Below are 15,425 nucleotides of genomic sequence, written 5' to 3' on the forward strand. Positions count from 1 at the left end.
TGAGCCCTGGGCGCTGTCCCTCAGCTCTTCAGCTCAAGGCTAGCGCTCTACCGCTGGAGCCACAGCGCCACTTCCGGTTTCCTGATGGTTTATTGGAGTTCAGAGTCTCACGGACTTTCCTGCCCGGGCTGGCTGTGAACCGCGATCCTCAGATCTCAGCCTCCTGAGTGGCTAGGATGACCGGCGTGAGCCACCGGCGCCCGGCTTAGTCTTCCCTGTAGTAACGGGAATCGAACCGAGGACGCTGTTTCACACGGGGCTGCAGCCCGGCAGCTGTTCCGGTGGTGGCTGGCGAGGAGTCTCCCGCACCTTCCCGCCCGGGCTGGCTCCGAGCCGCGACCCTCCCCTCCCGGCAGCGAGGATGACGGCGGGAGCTCGGGGCCCGGCGCGGCTCCGTCCCGCGAGGCCCCGTCCCGCGAGGTCCCGTCCCGTCCCGCGGGCCGCGAAGCCCGGGATCCCGAGGCTCCGTCGCCAGGCCGGAAGTCCGAACCACCGAGAGGAGCCCGGCGGTCCTAGCGAGGCGCCGGAAGTCCTCCAGGCGGGGCGTGAGGCGACTTCCGGTCGCGGCGGGCGGGCCACGGCCGCGCTGGCTTTGTCGGCGCCGGCTGCCGCGCGCCGCCGCTCCCGCGTCGGGCTCGCGGTCCTCGGCGCCGGGCGCGGGTGAGTGGCGCCGCGGGCCGGCCGGGAGGCGGGGCGGCGGCGAGCGGGCCCCGGGGCTTCTCCCCGCCGCGGCCCGCGGGGTCGCACCTGGCCTCCGCCGCGTCTCTGGTGCCCTGGCGTCTGTTCCCGGCCGCCGAGCCCCTGCACGGCCGGGAGCCCGGGGGCTTGACGCCGGCGCGGGCACCGCCCGGCCCTCGCAGGAGAAGCCCGCCGGCGCCCGCGGCTGCGGGGCGGGGGTGCGGAGGGAGGCGTGGCCCGCAGGGCCGGCCCGGGGCTCGGGCCGGGTCCCGCCCCGGTGAGCGGCCGGCTGGCCGGTTCGGTCGTTCTGGACTTGCTGGAAACTTTGGGTCGCCCTCAGGAGACCGCAGCGTGCCGCGGCCAGGGACGCTCTGTCCCTGCGAGCGGCGGCTGCGCGGGGCTGGGAGTCCTCAGGGCCGGAGGGGCTTTGCCAAAGGCTTCCGGGGGTCGTAGTGACAGCTGCCCGGAGTATTCGAAGACATCGGCCCTTTGGGATGTGGTCCCAGTGAATGAGAGCAGTAAGTGTCATCTGCCCATCCAGGAGGCTGCTCGTCCCCATCATAGATGTGACAGGTCATGCTGTCTGCACCCGGCGGTGGGGCTCAGGGAGGGAGGGAATGCTCAAGCCGGCACACGTGGCTGTGATCCTCCACCCTGAACTATCGGGTGGGTTCTTGGTTCTTCTGGAATGATCTTTGGGGTGGTAAGGAGCGAGGGCAAAGCTGGGAATACCCCACTCTCACTGTGGGCATTGTAGATGGGGCTGTCAGAAACAAGGGTGAGTCATGAGTCGGTTCGGGTTGTGGAAGGTGGCTGCGTTTGTCAGAAAAGGGAACAGCTTGTAGGTGCCTTTGGCAGAGCCAGAGCGAGCAGGCAGTAGCTGGCTTCAGTTCTCCTTTTGACTTTGAGTGGGTCACCTGGAAGCTTGTGGATGGTGGTGAGAAGAATGTGAACACACTTGCCTTGCACATGGCACAAGCTCTGGCCCGCTCGGTGCTCTCCGCCCTGCCCTTCTCACTCCCTGGCCGCACACTTCCCTTCCTGTGCCCTGTGAGCAAGAGACTGACTGGCCATTTAGGACAGGAGGCCAGGATGTCTCTTCACCACCCCAGCTCTGGTGCTGTAAGGGACACCTTAGGGACGCCCCACCGACACTGCACATTGACTGCACTGAGATGTGGTGGTGGTTCAAGCAGATTCTATATGCTGCAATACAAGGGTTAGCCATCAGCAGATGCCTGGCACCGTTTACTTCCTTTTATTCATTCTGTACAAGGGTCTTTAAGTGAAAGATGCAAATTTAATCTTATATGGCCATGGTCTCCTGGTATCCATGGCCATATGATTCCAGGGGAACTGGTGTTAAGGAAGAACCGCAGTGGATGACTGATGATAAGTCAGAGCTGGGAGCTCAGTACCAGGGAGCTGTGATCCCCGGACAGGAATATTCTTGTAGACAAATCTCAGAATTAGACAGGCTGATGTGTTTATAGAAGGAGCTAAGCACGAACTGAAGACTGTTGTTTTTGAGAAATGTTCCCCCAGGGCTGGGAAGGTGGCTCAGTGGTAGAGTGTCTGCCTAGCATGCATGAGGCTCTGGGTTCAATTCCTCACCACCACATAAGCAGAAAAAGCCAGAAGTGGTGCTGTGGCTCAAAGTGGTAGTGGCTAGCCTTGAGCTGAAGAGCTGAGGGACAGCGCCCAGACCCAGAGTTCAGGCCCATGACTGACAAAAAAAAAAAAGTTCCTCCAGAGCAAGATAAATTCTATTTATAAAAACTTTCTTGAGGGGCTGGGAAGGTGGCTCAGTGGTAGAGCGCTTGCCTTGAATGCATGAAACCCTGGGTTTGATTCCTTAGCACCACATAAGCAGGAAAAAAAAAAGCTAGAAGTGGCGCTGTGGCTCAAGTGGTAGAGGGCTCAACTTGAGCTGAAGAGCTGTGGGACAGCACCCAGGCTCAGAGTTCAGGCCCCACAACTATGCAAAAAAACCCAAAAAAACAACTTTTTTGCCAGACATCAGTGACTCATATATGTAATCTTTGCTCTTCAGGAGGCTGAGATCTGATGATTGTGGTTGGAAGCCATCACAGGCAGGAAAGTCAATTAAACCACCAAAAAGGGGGAAATGGTGCTGTGGCTTAAGAGGTAGAGAGTTAGCCATAAGCACAAAAAGCTCAGGGATGGCACCCAGACCCTAGGTTCAAGCCCTACGATCAAAACACCACTTCCTTATCTCTTTTACTAAAGGGTAGAGATTGGAAGGATCATGGTTTGAGGCCAGCCTGGAAAATCAGTGAAGGAGACCCTGTCTCAGCACATGTCTGGCATCACAGCTGTGCGGAGGCTATAGGTCGAAAGATGGCAGTGTGAGCCTGGTCCTGGGCAAAAAGTCAGGACCCCACCTGAAAAGGTTCAGATTGACTGCCTCACAGCAAGGTCCTCCACTCAAATTCCAGGTCTCAGCAAAAGAAATCTCTCTTAACATTTTCTCTAAAGTTAGATAAGTTCCGAAAACCATTAAGAAGTATGCATAGAGTTTCTAGCTAGTCCTATAAAGGGATGAAGGCTTTTTCCTGGGTAGTGTGTACTCATTTTAAAAACAAAAGTCAGGCTAGGAGTAAAGCTTAATGATGGAGTGGTAGAATACTTATCTAGCATGTTCAAAGCCCTGGGTTCAGTTCCCAGCACTACATGAAAGAATCACACAGTAATCATGTATCATGATGTCCAAGTCATATTCTCATCTCAGCCTCTCTTTTAGTGAAGAAAATGACAAACCCTTAAAAATAGTCTCCTTTTCAGCAGGCACCAGTGGTTTATCCTTCATAGCTACTCAGGTGGCCAAGATCTGAGGATCTAGGCTTAGAGCCCATCCCAGGCAGTTAAAGCCACGTTAAATCCATTCTTACTCAAATCAACTACCTGAAAATCAATCCAGGAGTGGAGCTGTGCCTCAAGTGGTGGATTGCTTACCTTGAGCAAAGAAACTCAAGGATAATGCCAGTGCTGAGTTCCAAGACTGGCACCATAAAACAAAAACAAAACAGAAACTTTGTTCTATAATACAAACCCCTGCTGATTTCTTAAGTAATTTTGTGTGTGTGTGCGCGTGCCTGTGTGTGCTCATCCTGGGGCTTGAACTCAGGCTGGGCGCTGTCCCTGAAATTTTGTAAGCAAAATTATCTTGTAAGAGTGATATTTGAGAAGGCAAAGGTCTTATGTGAGGAATGGGCACCGGAGGAAGAGAGACCTGAGTTTGGACCTTAGCTCTTACAGGTTTAGCGATGTTTACCTCCCGTTTCCACCATCATGGTACGGGTAACACCTGCCCTGTGGGGGCTTGTGAGACGGCGCAGCTGGGTTGCTCTGCACTGCCTGGCCGGGCTGTTAGTGTCCTGAGGCCGAGGAGTAGGGCGTGCGGAGTTTGGAGGCCACCGCAGTACGGTGGCCTTCTCGGGACAGCACTGAACCTCCTCACCCTGAGTGCCCATCAGGCTCTGGCGGCCGCTAGCTGGAAGCGCTGCCTTGTGCCTCACCTTGTAGAACTTGCCCTACTTGCAACTCTGGTGTGGAAGAACAGCGAGCATGTGCCCTGGAGACGGCGGCGGCCGGCCTCAGGAGGGGTGGCGGTAGAGGCTGGGCCAAGGTGCAGTTATATCAGGCATTCCACTGCCAGCTGTATCGCACCTACTTGACAATGCCCGCTGCTTCAAAGTCGCCAGGGAATAGGTGGGTCTGGTACATTTTGGAACAGAAATCCAACACCTGATTCATGCTTTTAAAGGGCTCTGAAGAAGCAGCAGAAGGGTGGAGACACGCTTGGTGAGGTGAGAGATGGAGGATGGCGGCATGGGGGTGAGAGACGGAGCCGAGGCAGCGCGGAGGCCGCTCACAGGCTGCGGGTGGACCGGGGGCAGGGCGAGAGCAGAGCACACCGGCAAGGGTTACTGTGCCTGACAAATGGAACGGCGCACTTCTCACTACATAAAGGGTGTATTTAAGAGGTTTCACTGGGGTTGGTGGTTCACGCCTATCATCCTTATTGGCTAAGATCTGAGGATCCTGGTTCAAAGCCAGACAGGAAGGTACATGAGAGTCTTACCTCCAGTTAACTGCTAGACAAGCCACAAGTGGAGCTGTGGCTCAAGTGGTAAGACGTTAGGCTTGAGCAAAAACTTAAAAGTAAAGCTCAGGGGACTGGGAAGGTGGCTCAGTGGTAGAGCGCTTGCTTTGCATGCCTGAAGCCCTGGGTTTGATTCCTCAGCACCACATAAGCAAAAAGAAAAAAGCCAGAAGTGGTGCTGTGGCTCAAGTGGTAGAGCACTAGCCTTGAGCTGAAGAGCTGAGGGACAGCGCCCAGGCCCAAAGTTCAGGCCCCACGACCGGACCCCCCCCCAAAAAAGTAAAAAGGTAAAGCTCAGGAATAATACCAAGACCCTGAGTTCAAGCCCCAATATTGGCACATAAACGCACACACAAAAAGGAAAGTTTAATAAGCAGGACTGACAGAATGTCCAGTGAAGGCATCAGGCTGCGGGCTCGTCAGGTGTGGGAGTCAGGAGAGGCCAGGCTGCAGGCGGAACGCAGGCTGCTCACAGTAGATGGGACTTGCAGGGGGGCAGAGGCTGAGCACTGGGTCTGGAGCACAGCAGCACAGGGGTCTTCTCGGCAGGAAGGCAGCAAGCCAGGAATTCCACGCAGGACAAGTCCAGGAACCCCATAATAAGGAGGTTGGGGGGGGGAGGCTGGCTGTCAGGTGCCCTCGGAGGAGGACTTGAGTGAGCCGCCCTGGGTGGCCCTGGTTTGCAGTCAGGGATGAGAACCAGGATTCAGGGAGAGGAAAGGAGATGGAGACATGGGCGTGCTTACTGTTGGGTGAGCTGTTAATGGGGAGAGATGGGGATCCCAGGTTCCAGTGGTGCCTCTGCCTCAGCCTCCCGGCACCCGTGTTGGGTGGGCAAAAACAGCCCTCACGCTGCCAGGAATAGCAGCTGGCTGGAGGAGAGTGAGTGACTAGCCATGGGAGGGAAGGGGAGAGGGTCAGGAGCACTGGGAGCACCTTCGTTGGGCCAAGGGCAGCTTAACTGGCTGCAAGAGAGTGGGTAGGTGGGAACAAGTCTGGGGGCCGTGTCTCACTGCTTCTCCTCTGAAACCACAATGTGACTAAGGGGTGGAAGAGTGCTGGGCACAAAAGCAGAGAGGAGCGGGAGAGCTGGGGGGTGCGGAGCATCCCCTGTTCACTCTGCAGTCAGCAAGGGTGTAGACGGGTCTGGAAGCAACCTGAACCGAGTCCAAGCCGGTGTACGTGGAAGGGTAGTTTACAGGAGCCCCTTGGCTCTGCAAATACATCCTGCATGTGAAACAGCGCACTGCACTAACCTGCACGCAGCTCCTGTGTTTCTTCCCCAGTCCTGACACCCTGCCCCCAGCCACGCCTCTAGTCTGGCATTTCAGGGCCATCTGAACCACGATCCTCAGATCTCAGCCTCCTGAGTAGTTAGGATTGCAAGTGTGAGCCATCAGCACCTGGCCTCTATTTTAAATTACCATTTTGAACCATGTTCCTTGTAAGTGCTGTGTAACTAGTTGCCACACTATTTCCTAGGGAGTAAGGAGAAGAAAGTCTGTACATGTTCAGTACAGACCAAATGTTTTTCTGAGCATATGTAACCTGGGTTGGCTGAATCAAGGATGGTGTGAAACCCAAGGATGTACAGAGCTAGCCGTGCAAAGTAACAAGCGTGGTGTCAATGCCTGGAATCCTAACCTCTCAAGAGGCTGAGGTCTGAGGATCCAGGTTCAGAGCTAGCTCTGACACAAGTCTGACAGAGTCTTCTCTCCGGTTAACCAGCAAAAGCTCAAATGATAGAGCACCAGCTGTGGGGGAAATGGTGAAGGAGTAGGAGGACATGAGTTTAAGCCCAGTACATACACATGCACATGCACGCATATGCACACACATGCACATGCAGATTGCGTAGGGTAGACTTGGCAGAAAGAAACCATGGTAACGATTCTCAGCAGTATGAGATTTAATTCAGGGGAACTAGATGATAAAAGGTTGGAAGTTCAGAAGGTTCCCAACCCAGCTCTGACCAAGGTGAGAAAGGCTGCTGGTGAGCTGGAGGCAGAGCTCGAAGGCAGAGCTCTGGCTGCGTGTTCATGAGGCCCCGGGTTTGCTCGTGAGTACTGCAAAGAAGTGCTACAGCTGCTTCTGTGTGTAGTGTGTAGAACAAATCAAGGGCAGCGTTGTAGGGTGGGGTCCGTGCTGGGCAGAAACTGAAGGCTGGGTGTGAAGTAGGCCTGATGATGCGAGCGCTCCTTTCGCATCGGACGTCTTGGTTGTTATGTAGTGTCCCCGCCCCGCTGTGTGTGCCTCCTACCCCACAGGACGCACTGAGGGTCAGAAGAGCGCTGGGTGCCACAGAGTACGTGCTCTAGAGGTGGAGGCATGAGCCTGTCCCACACCAAGATGGCCGCTGGGGCCATGCTGGAGCTGAACACAGAATCATGGGGGTTGGGAGTGGGTGTGGGTTGAGTCCCGCACTTGCTTTAGCAGCTTCAAAGAGAGGAAAGCTGATGTCCTTCTCTTTCAGATTGTCTTAGGAGCTGCTGGCAAAAAGACAACTGAAGCTGTGAGGATGAGATGATGTCTGACGGCGTCCCAGTGACGGAGACTGCCCGGGAGTCTGAGGCTGGGGAAGCCCATGAGGCCAGACTGGGGAGCCCGCGCCCACAGGGACCGGGCTTTGAGCAGGGGACGGTGACCCACTGGAAAATCCAGACAGGAGAGACAGCCCAGGTAGGTAGTAAGTCAGGAAGAAACTCTATTCTGAACTCAAACCTTCTTATACTTCAGAGAGATTTCATAGAAAGGGAGGCGCACTCCTGTGGCATTTGTGGTAAAAGTTTCCTGTTCAATTCAGACCTAGTTCGACATCAGGTCTCTCACGCTGGGGAGAAGCCTTACACACGTGATCAGTGTGGGAAAGGTTTCGGTCCGCTCTCACACCTCACTGAACATCAGAGAGTCTGCACGGGAGACAGGGTGTACGTGTGTGACGCATGTGGGAAAGACTTCATTCACTACCCAAGCCTGATCGAACATCAGCAATCTCATGCAGGAGAAAAGCCATTCAAGTGTTCACAGTGCGGAAAAGCGTTTTGTCACAGTTCGGACCTGCTTCGGCACCAGAGGGTTCACACTCGAGAGCGGCCTTTTGAATGCAAAGAGTGTGGGAAAGGCTTCAGCCAGAGCTCCTTGCTCATTCGCCACCAGAGGATCCACACGGGAGAAAGACCCTATGAGTGCAACGAGTGTGGCAAGGCCTTCATCCGGAGCTCCAGCCTCATCCGCCACTACCAGATCCACACCGAGGTGCGGCAGTATGAGTGCCGGGACTGCGGGAAGGCCTTCCGCCACCGCTCGGACCTCATTGAGCACCAGAGGATCCACACTGGGGAGCGGCCCTTTGAGTGTCGCGAGTGTGGCAAGGCCTTCATTCGGAGCTCCAAGCTGATTCAGCACCAGAGAATCCACACTGGGGAGCGGCCCTATGTGTGCAATGAGTGCGGAAAGCGCTTTAGCCAGACCTCCAACTTCACCCAGCACCAGAGGATCCACACTGGGGAGAAGCTCTATGAGTGTAACGAATGTGGGAAGGCCTTCTTTCTGAGTTCCTACCTTATTCGACACCAGAAGATCCACACTGGCGAGAGGGTGTACGAGTGTAAAGCGTGTGGGAAGGCTTTTCTGCAGAAAGCCCACCTCACTGAGCATCAGAAGATCCACACTGGGGACCGACCCTTTGAGTGCAAAGACTGTGGGAAGGCCTTCATTCAGAGCTCCAAGCTGCTTCTGCACCAGATCGTCCACACGGGAGAGAAGCCCTACGCGTGCAGTCACTGTGGGAAGGGCTTCATACAAAGGTCCAACTTCCTTCAGCACCAGAAGATGCACACTGAGGAGAGGCTCCACGAGTGTGCCGAGCCCCCTCCAGCCCCGGCCTTTGTCCAGCAGGAAGGGCTTCCCCTGAGTGAGGCCACCTTGCATTTGGGTGAGAGGGCCACAGAGGAGGTGCAGGTGGGTGATGCAGAAAGCAGTCACTCCTGGAGTCAGTGATGCAGTTTAGGATTGGGTGGGCGTGGCCTAGTCTACTACCAAGGCCAGAGCCCAGGCACCAGTTGGCTCGCCTTGAGCAGAGATGTGGGGTGGGGGTTTAGAAAAGGGTTTTAGATTGCATTCACAATTGCAAAGCACTTGAGTTAATGCTTTTAGGGCTGAACTGTGTAATTATTCTTACTCTTTGAAAGTTCACCTGTCAGAAAAGTTGGAGGAAGAGGCTTTCTCATGAAAATGGACTGAGCCCCAGTCCCCGTCCTGCGTCCTACAGCTTTGCCTCCTTGCTCCCTTAGTTCCTGGCCACATAGCAAGGGGGGTACCTGTCACCTGCTCTCCACACACTCCCCCTCCCTGCCTCCCCCAGCTCTTCTTCCGGCAGGCTTCTCAGGCATCCAACCCAGACATGTGCCCCGGTGCTCAGCCAGGTGGGCGGCTTTCTTGTTTCGAAGCTCAATGCTTACCTCTCTTACTATATTTCTTCTGAAATACCAGAATTTGTCTCATTTCTGATTCAAGTATCCCCAGTGACTAGCACATAGCAACAAAAGATACCCCGAAGTCTGTAATTGGCATCCTTTTTCCCCCTTTTTTTAGACAGTGTGACTATGTGGCCAGGCTGACCTTGAACTCGAAACCCTGCTGCCGCAGCTTCATATGTACTAGGGTTACAAGGGTGACACCATGCCAGGCTGTGGGTGTTTCTTAGTTTTGCATCAGTGTTGTCGATTCTACTAGATACGTCTTCGCTCCCAGCTCTGTTAATACCTCCTGTTCCTCCCAAATAAAGAGTTGTTCAGACTCCAGTCTACATCCGGTGCCCTCCTGCGGTGGCCAGTGGCACTGCCCAGGCTGCTACTGCCCTCAGGGACAGCGACCTCCTTGTGTGAATCTCACCCAGATACTCAAGGACACACACTCAGGTGCAACACGTTTCTGTCTTACCAGCTCCAAGATTGTTCTGACTTTTGTCACTTTTTGCCTCTGGCTCATGTCTCCTACTTGAAAATATACTGAGATCTACAAGGAATAGGAAGTGCAGATCTGGAGGAGAGAGAAAAGGTACCATCCACCCTGGAGGACCGACCTGGGGAGGCACGCAGACTGGGCAGGGAATGAAGTGGTGGAACACAGCGTGTCCCGGGGGTTGTAGCAGCGTGGGGTGAGGAGGTGGGCAGTGGTGCAGTGCTGTGGGCCAGCCTCATGGAAGAGATGGCCTGCACGTGGTCAGCCAGAGGAGGGAGTGATCCGGGAGAGGCGCTGGCTCTGGCCAGGCAGGTTTAGTTCACAGTTTGTCCCATCCAGCAAGACTACTGTCTGTGCCTCTGAATTTCTTTCATCTGAACACTCACCACCACTTTTGAGATAATGTAAAATAATTTTTGTCTATAATGGCCTAATTTAGAGTGTTTTTTGTTTGGTTATGGGGCTTCAACTTGGGACCTGGGCACTTTAGCTCTCAGCTCAAGGCGAGTGCTCTACCACTTTGAGCCACAATGCTGCTTCCAGTTTTCTGGTGGTTAACGGAAGAGTCTCATAGACATTTCTGCCTAGGCTGGCTTTGAACCATGATCCTCACATCTCAGCCTCCTGAGTATCTAGGACTATAGTTGTGAGCCACCAGTGCCTGGCTTTGTTTTGTTTTGTTTTTGTCGGTTATGGCACTCCAGGCCTGGACGCTGCCCTCAGCTCTTCAGCTCAAGGCTAGTGCTCTACCACTTGAGCCACAGCACCACTTCCAGTTTTCTTTTGTTGGTTGTGGGGCCTGAACTCTGGGATTGGACACTGTCCCTGAGCTCTTCAGCTCAAGGCAAGTGCTCTACCACTTAAGCCACAGTGCCTCTTTGATTTTCTGGTGGTTAATTGGAGATAAAAGTCTCATGGACTAGCCAGTCGCCAGTGGCTCACACCTGTAATCCTAGCTACACAAGAGGCTAAGATCTGAGGATTGAGGTTCAAAGCCAGGCCAGGCAAGGAAAGTCTGTGAGACGTATCTCTAATAAACCACCAGAAAACCACAAGTGGCACTGTGGCTCAAGTGATGGAGCACTTGCCTTGAGCTGAAGAGCTGAGGGACAGCGCCCAGCCCTACAACCAACAACAAAACAAAAAAGTATTCACGGACTTTCCTTACCCTGGCTGGCTTTGGACTGCGATTCTCAGATCTTAGCCTCCTGAAAGCTAGGATTACAGATGTGAGCCACCAGTGCCAGGCTCAGTGCCTGGCTTATGTTTTTAATGAATTCCAGCCTCAAGTGGGCAGATAATTCAACAAGGACATACCATGTTCTTTTCTGGAAAACCTGGCGTTATTGGAAGTGTTCGAGGTGGCAGGGAAGCAAGTGTAAAGACATGGAAGCTCCTACAGCAGCGTAACTGCCCCACAGTCAGGGAGAGCCGCGAGAGTCAGCCCGCAGAGCTTCCTCTTGCCACCCTGGCCTCCACCCTTGGGAACGGCTTTCTGCAGTAGCTTAGCATTGCTTCTAGAACCTCATGTTGCTCTGAGGCCTGTCCTCACGTCCAGCTGGTCCCTCCATGTGTGTTTACACAGCCAGGTTGCGTTGTAATAGTTGCGTGTGCTGAGCTGTGTGCCGTTGCAGATGAACCCTCGGCCATTTGTCCCCTTGTTTGTGGAAATTTGGCTTTCCGGTTTTGAATAAAACCATTTTTGTGTAGAAGTATTTGCTTGCAGGTCTTAATTGCTCAGAGGAATACCTACTGCTTTTATTGCTGAGTTACAAATATCCTAGTCTACTCGTGGCTGTAAGCTGAGTAAGCCGGATGCTTGCAGACCAGAGGAACTCCTCCCCCACCTGTGGTGGCTGGGGATGGAGATGGGCAGGAGGCAGGGCCGAGGTGTCTGGTGGGCCTCTTCCCTGGCAGTGAGGTCCAGCCTGGAACCTTGCATGGCAGAGGGCCCAGGGAACTTTCTCCTGCCTCTTAAAGCCCTTTGTGAGGGCTCTGTCTTCGTGGTCCTCCCCCTCCCAGAGGCCCACCTAGACTAGCGCCCTGGGAGCTAGGTGGGTTTGGGGATATGTATGTTCAGATGTAGTCCATTGGGATCTGTCTCTTTCTCATTTTAAAAGGAATCACCACACAACTGTCTGTGGTGCTGCCATTCTGTATCGCCTGTGTTGATGTGCTCCTGCTGCTTGTCCAGGCCACACAGTATTGCGTGTCTAAAAATTCTCTGCATTCTAGACTCTCCCTCCTTCCCCCTCCCCCTCCATCTCTATGTTCTTGAGTCCAGCCTCAAACTTGAGATCTTCTTGTCTTCACCTCCCATTTGCTGGAGTGGTGGAATATAGTGTGTGCGCGTGTGTGTGCGTGCGTGCGCACTTGCTCACACAAATGTACTTCCTGGTCCTAGGGTTTGAACTGAGCCTGGGCACTGTCCCTGAGTTTTCTTTCACTCAAGGCTAGCATTCTACCACTTGAGCACAGCACCACTTCCGGCTTTTTCTGTGTATGTGGTATTGAGGGATGGAACCCAGGGCTTCATGCATGTTAGGCAAGCACTCTGCCATAAGCCACATTCCCAGCCCTCCTTTTCTTTACATCTCATTTTCTCTTGTCCTTTATTGTGAATATTTTTTTCAGGATGGTCATTTGTCTTCTAACTTGTGGTGTAATTTAAAAATTTTCACATTAGTTTTTCTGTCTTTATAAAAATATTATGCCTTTGAATTTTCTTGTCTGAAATTATGTTTGTTTGTTTTTTTTTTGGGTCCGGTTATGGGGCCTGAACTCTGGGCCTGGGCGCTGTCCCTCAGCTCTTCAGCTCAAGGCTAGTGCTCTACCACTTGAGCCACAGTGCCACTTCTGGCTTTTTTCTTTTGTATGGTGCTAAGGAATTGAACCCAGGGCCTCAGGCATGCAAGGCAAACGCTCTACCACTGAGCCACCTTCCCAGCCCCTGAAATTATGTTTTTTGTTTTTGTCAGTTGTGGGGCTTGAACTCTGGGCTTGGGCACTGTCCATGCACTCTTTAGCTCAAGGAGAGCACTCTACTGTTTGAGCTACAGCACCACTTCCAGTTTTCTAGTGTTATATTAGAGATAAGAGTTTCATGGACTTTCCTGCCAGGCTGGCTTTGAACCGCAATCTCAGATCTCAGCCTCCTGAATAGCTAGGATTACAGACATGAGCCACCGGCGCCTGGCTGAAATTATGTTTTAAACTATAAAAAGCTAGCCAGGTGCTGGTGGCCTATGCCTATAATCTTACCAACTCAGGGGACTGAGATCTGAGGATTGAGGTTCAGTGCCACTTCTGGCAGGAAAATCTGTGACTCTAATCTCCAGTTAATTACCAAAATGCTGGAAGTGGAGGTGTAGCTCCAAACCAAAGCTCAGGGACAGTAGGTAGACCCTGGGTTTAAGCCCCAGGACCAGCACCAAAAGAAAACTTTATTTAAATTGATTTTCCCAAGTACTTTGCCACAGTGATGAAAAACTGACAAACACTGCTTGCAGAAATTTGGGCAATTATGAATAAGGTTGCTGTAAACATCTGTGTGGACCTAAGATTTCTTTGGTAAAAATACCAAGGAGTTCAGTTGCTGTATCTCATGGTAAGAGTATGTCTAGTTGGATCTTTTTTTTTTTTTTTGGTTGGTCGTGGGGCTTGAACTCAGCTTGGGCGCTGTCCCTCAGCTCTTCAGCTCAAGGCGAGTGCTCTACCACTCAAGCCACAGTGCCACTTCCAGTTTCCTAGTGGCTTATTGGAGATAAGAGTCTCACGGGGAGCTGGGAAGGTGGCTCAGTGGTAGAGCGCTTGTCTTGCATGCCTGAGGCCCTGGGTTCGATTCCTCAGCACCACGTAAGAAAAAAGCCGGAAGTGGCGCTGTGGCTCAAGTGGTAGAGTGCTAGCCTTGAGCTGAAGAGCTGAGGGACAGAGTTCAGGTCCCATGACCGGACCCAAAAAAAAAAAAAAGAGTCTCGGACTTTCCTGCCTGGGGTGGCTTTGAACCCCAATCCTCAGATCTCAGCCTCCTAAGTAACTAGGATTATAGGTGTGAGCCACCAGCACCTGGCTAGTTGGATTTTTGTTTTTTTGCCAGTCCTGGGGCTTGAACTCAGGTCCTGGGCACTGTCCCTGAGCTGCTTTTGCTCAAGGCTAGTGCTGTGCCACCAGAGCCACAGCACCACTTCCAGCTTTTTCTGTGTATGTGGTACTGAGGAATTGAACCCAGGGCTTCATGCATGCTAGGCAAGCACCCTACCACTGAGCCACCTTTCCAGCCCCAGAATCTAATTTTGTGAGAAACCTTCGAGCTGTGCTCCAAAGGTGTCAGTGATGAGTGCTCATCGGCGCTCAGTTCTCCAGGCCTACTTGGTGGTGATCTACAGTAGTCACCACAACTTAGTGTTTCTGCTCCAGCTTTTGATTAAATTTGCAAAGACACACTTTCTGTACTTGCTGGTGAGGTCCCTGTCTTCCCTTCCACACTGCAGGGGAGAGAAGGGGTTCTCTGTGGGCTGTGCAGCGGAGTGGGACTCAGACCAAGGCAGGAGATGCCACCCACATGGCAGTCCGCTTGGGGACACCCCTCCCAGACCCGAGGGCACGCAAGCTGGGGGCTGGGCACTGTGAAGGGGGAGGTGTGGCCCTCCAGGGCCAGCCACCACCCTGTGGCTCAGGGCTGTCAGACCTCAACTGAGGGACTCTGCACAAGAGCAGCAAAATTCCAGAGACCTCAAGAACCATGAAGGGACACGTGGAAACATCTGCACGTGTGCTTTCCCCACAATGCATTTCCTGCTTGCATGTAATGCGCTGCAGAAGAGCCTTCTGTTGGGGGACACACAGCCATCTATGGGGATACATGTGTCTACAAGGACACACTCAGCCACCCATGGGGACACAGACATCTCTGGAGACACCCTCACAGCTGTCTATGGGGACACACACGGCTGTCTTTAGGGTTTAGGGGCATTAAGTCTTCCACAGAGTCCCAGGCTAACAAGAGAGCAGGGCCCAGGTTAGATGCTGGCCATGGGGCCGACTCCGTTCTTGCACCTTTGTCTAAGTTGGAAATCGTATTTTCTAAGTTCCCGCAAAGCTCTCTGCAGGCTCAGCGGACAGCCCCTCCGCGGTGCTGGGGATTGCTCCCCTCTCGCGGGCCTCCCGCGCCGCACAGCCCCGGCTTCTCCGGCCCGGGCCCGAGGCAGGCCTGGCTCCCAGGGGTCGCGGGGACAGAGGAAAGGGACACCCAGTTGGGAGCTGGCGCGCAGGCGTCGTGCGGGTGCGGGTAGCCCTTTATTACCCCGGCCCGCACCCACCAGTCCGCGGCCCGCCGCTGCGCCGCACACTCAACTCGAGACAATGTTGACGGTCTTTCTGGGGCCCGGGGCGGCGGGCTCGCCCTGCGCGCCCTGCTCGCCCTGCGCGCCCTGCTCGCCCTGCTCGCCCTGCTCACCGTGCCGGGACAAGCTGGAGCGGCCGGACTTGGCAGAGGCGAGTGTGTCCTGTGAGGGCCATCGCAGGGAGGACCGTGTGGAGAACCGCGAGCCCTCGCGGGACTGCGCCACGGACGAGGTGTCCGAGCTCCCGGCCGACGGCGTCAGGGATGGGGTCAGCGACGGCATGTGGGAGCTCCGGCGGGACGGGGCTAGGGACTGGG

The 15,425-nt window shown here is 54.1% G+C and overlaps 2 protein-coding genes across 3 annotated transcripts in view; both read left to right on the forward strand.

Moving 5' to 3' along the window:
* The first annotated feature begins 576 nt into the window (after nt 1–576).
* Nucleotides 577–9,601, forward strand: Znf623 (zinc finger protein 623). 2 transcript variants are annotated; one of them, XM_013033895.1, is made up of 2 exons: nt 577–660; nt 7,278–9,601. In XM_013033895.1, the coding sequence occupies exon 2, from the start codon at nt 7,328–7,330 to the stop codon at nt 8,801–8,803; it is 1,476 nt and encodes a 491-aa protein (XP_012889349.1). In that variant the 5' UTR covers nt 577–660; nt 7,278–7,327; the 3' UTR covers nt 8,804–9,601. The 2 variants fall into 2 exon arrangements, with proteins under 2 accessions (XP_012889349.1, XP_012889350.1); XM_013033896.1 differs by lacking the exon at nt 577–660 and adding an exon at nt 1,123–1,196.
* Nucleotides 9,602–15,127: 5,526 nt separating this feature from the next.
* Mapk15 (mitogen-activated protein kinase 15) overlaps nt 15,128–15,425 on the forward strand; it is a 7,600-nt gene continuing 7,302 nt past the window's right edge. The window contains 1 exon segment of the mRNA XM_013033835.1: nt 15,128–15,376. Coding sequence (XP_012889289.1) covers nt 15,128–15,376 — 249 coding nt within the window.

This window comes from Dipodomys ordii, unplaced genomic scaffold (genome assembly GCF_000151885.1).
Source record: "Dipodomys ordii isolate 6190 unplaced genomic scaffold, Dord_2.0 Scaffold179, whole genome shotgun sequence".
In the NCBI taxonomy this organism is placed as follows: Eukaryota; Metazoa; Chordata; class Mammalia; order Rodentia; family Heteromyidae; genus Dipodomys; species Dipodomys ordii.

Bases quoted from the DNA above. Each gene is read 5' to 3' on its own strand.
- Znf623 (XM_013033895.1), top strand. From the start codon at position 7,328: ATGATGTCTGACGGCGTCCCAGTGACGGAGACTGCCCGGGAGTCTGAG.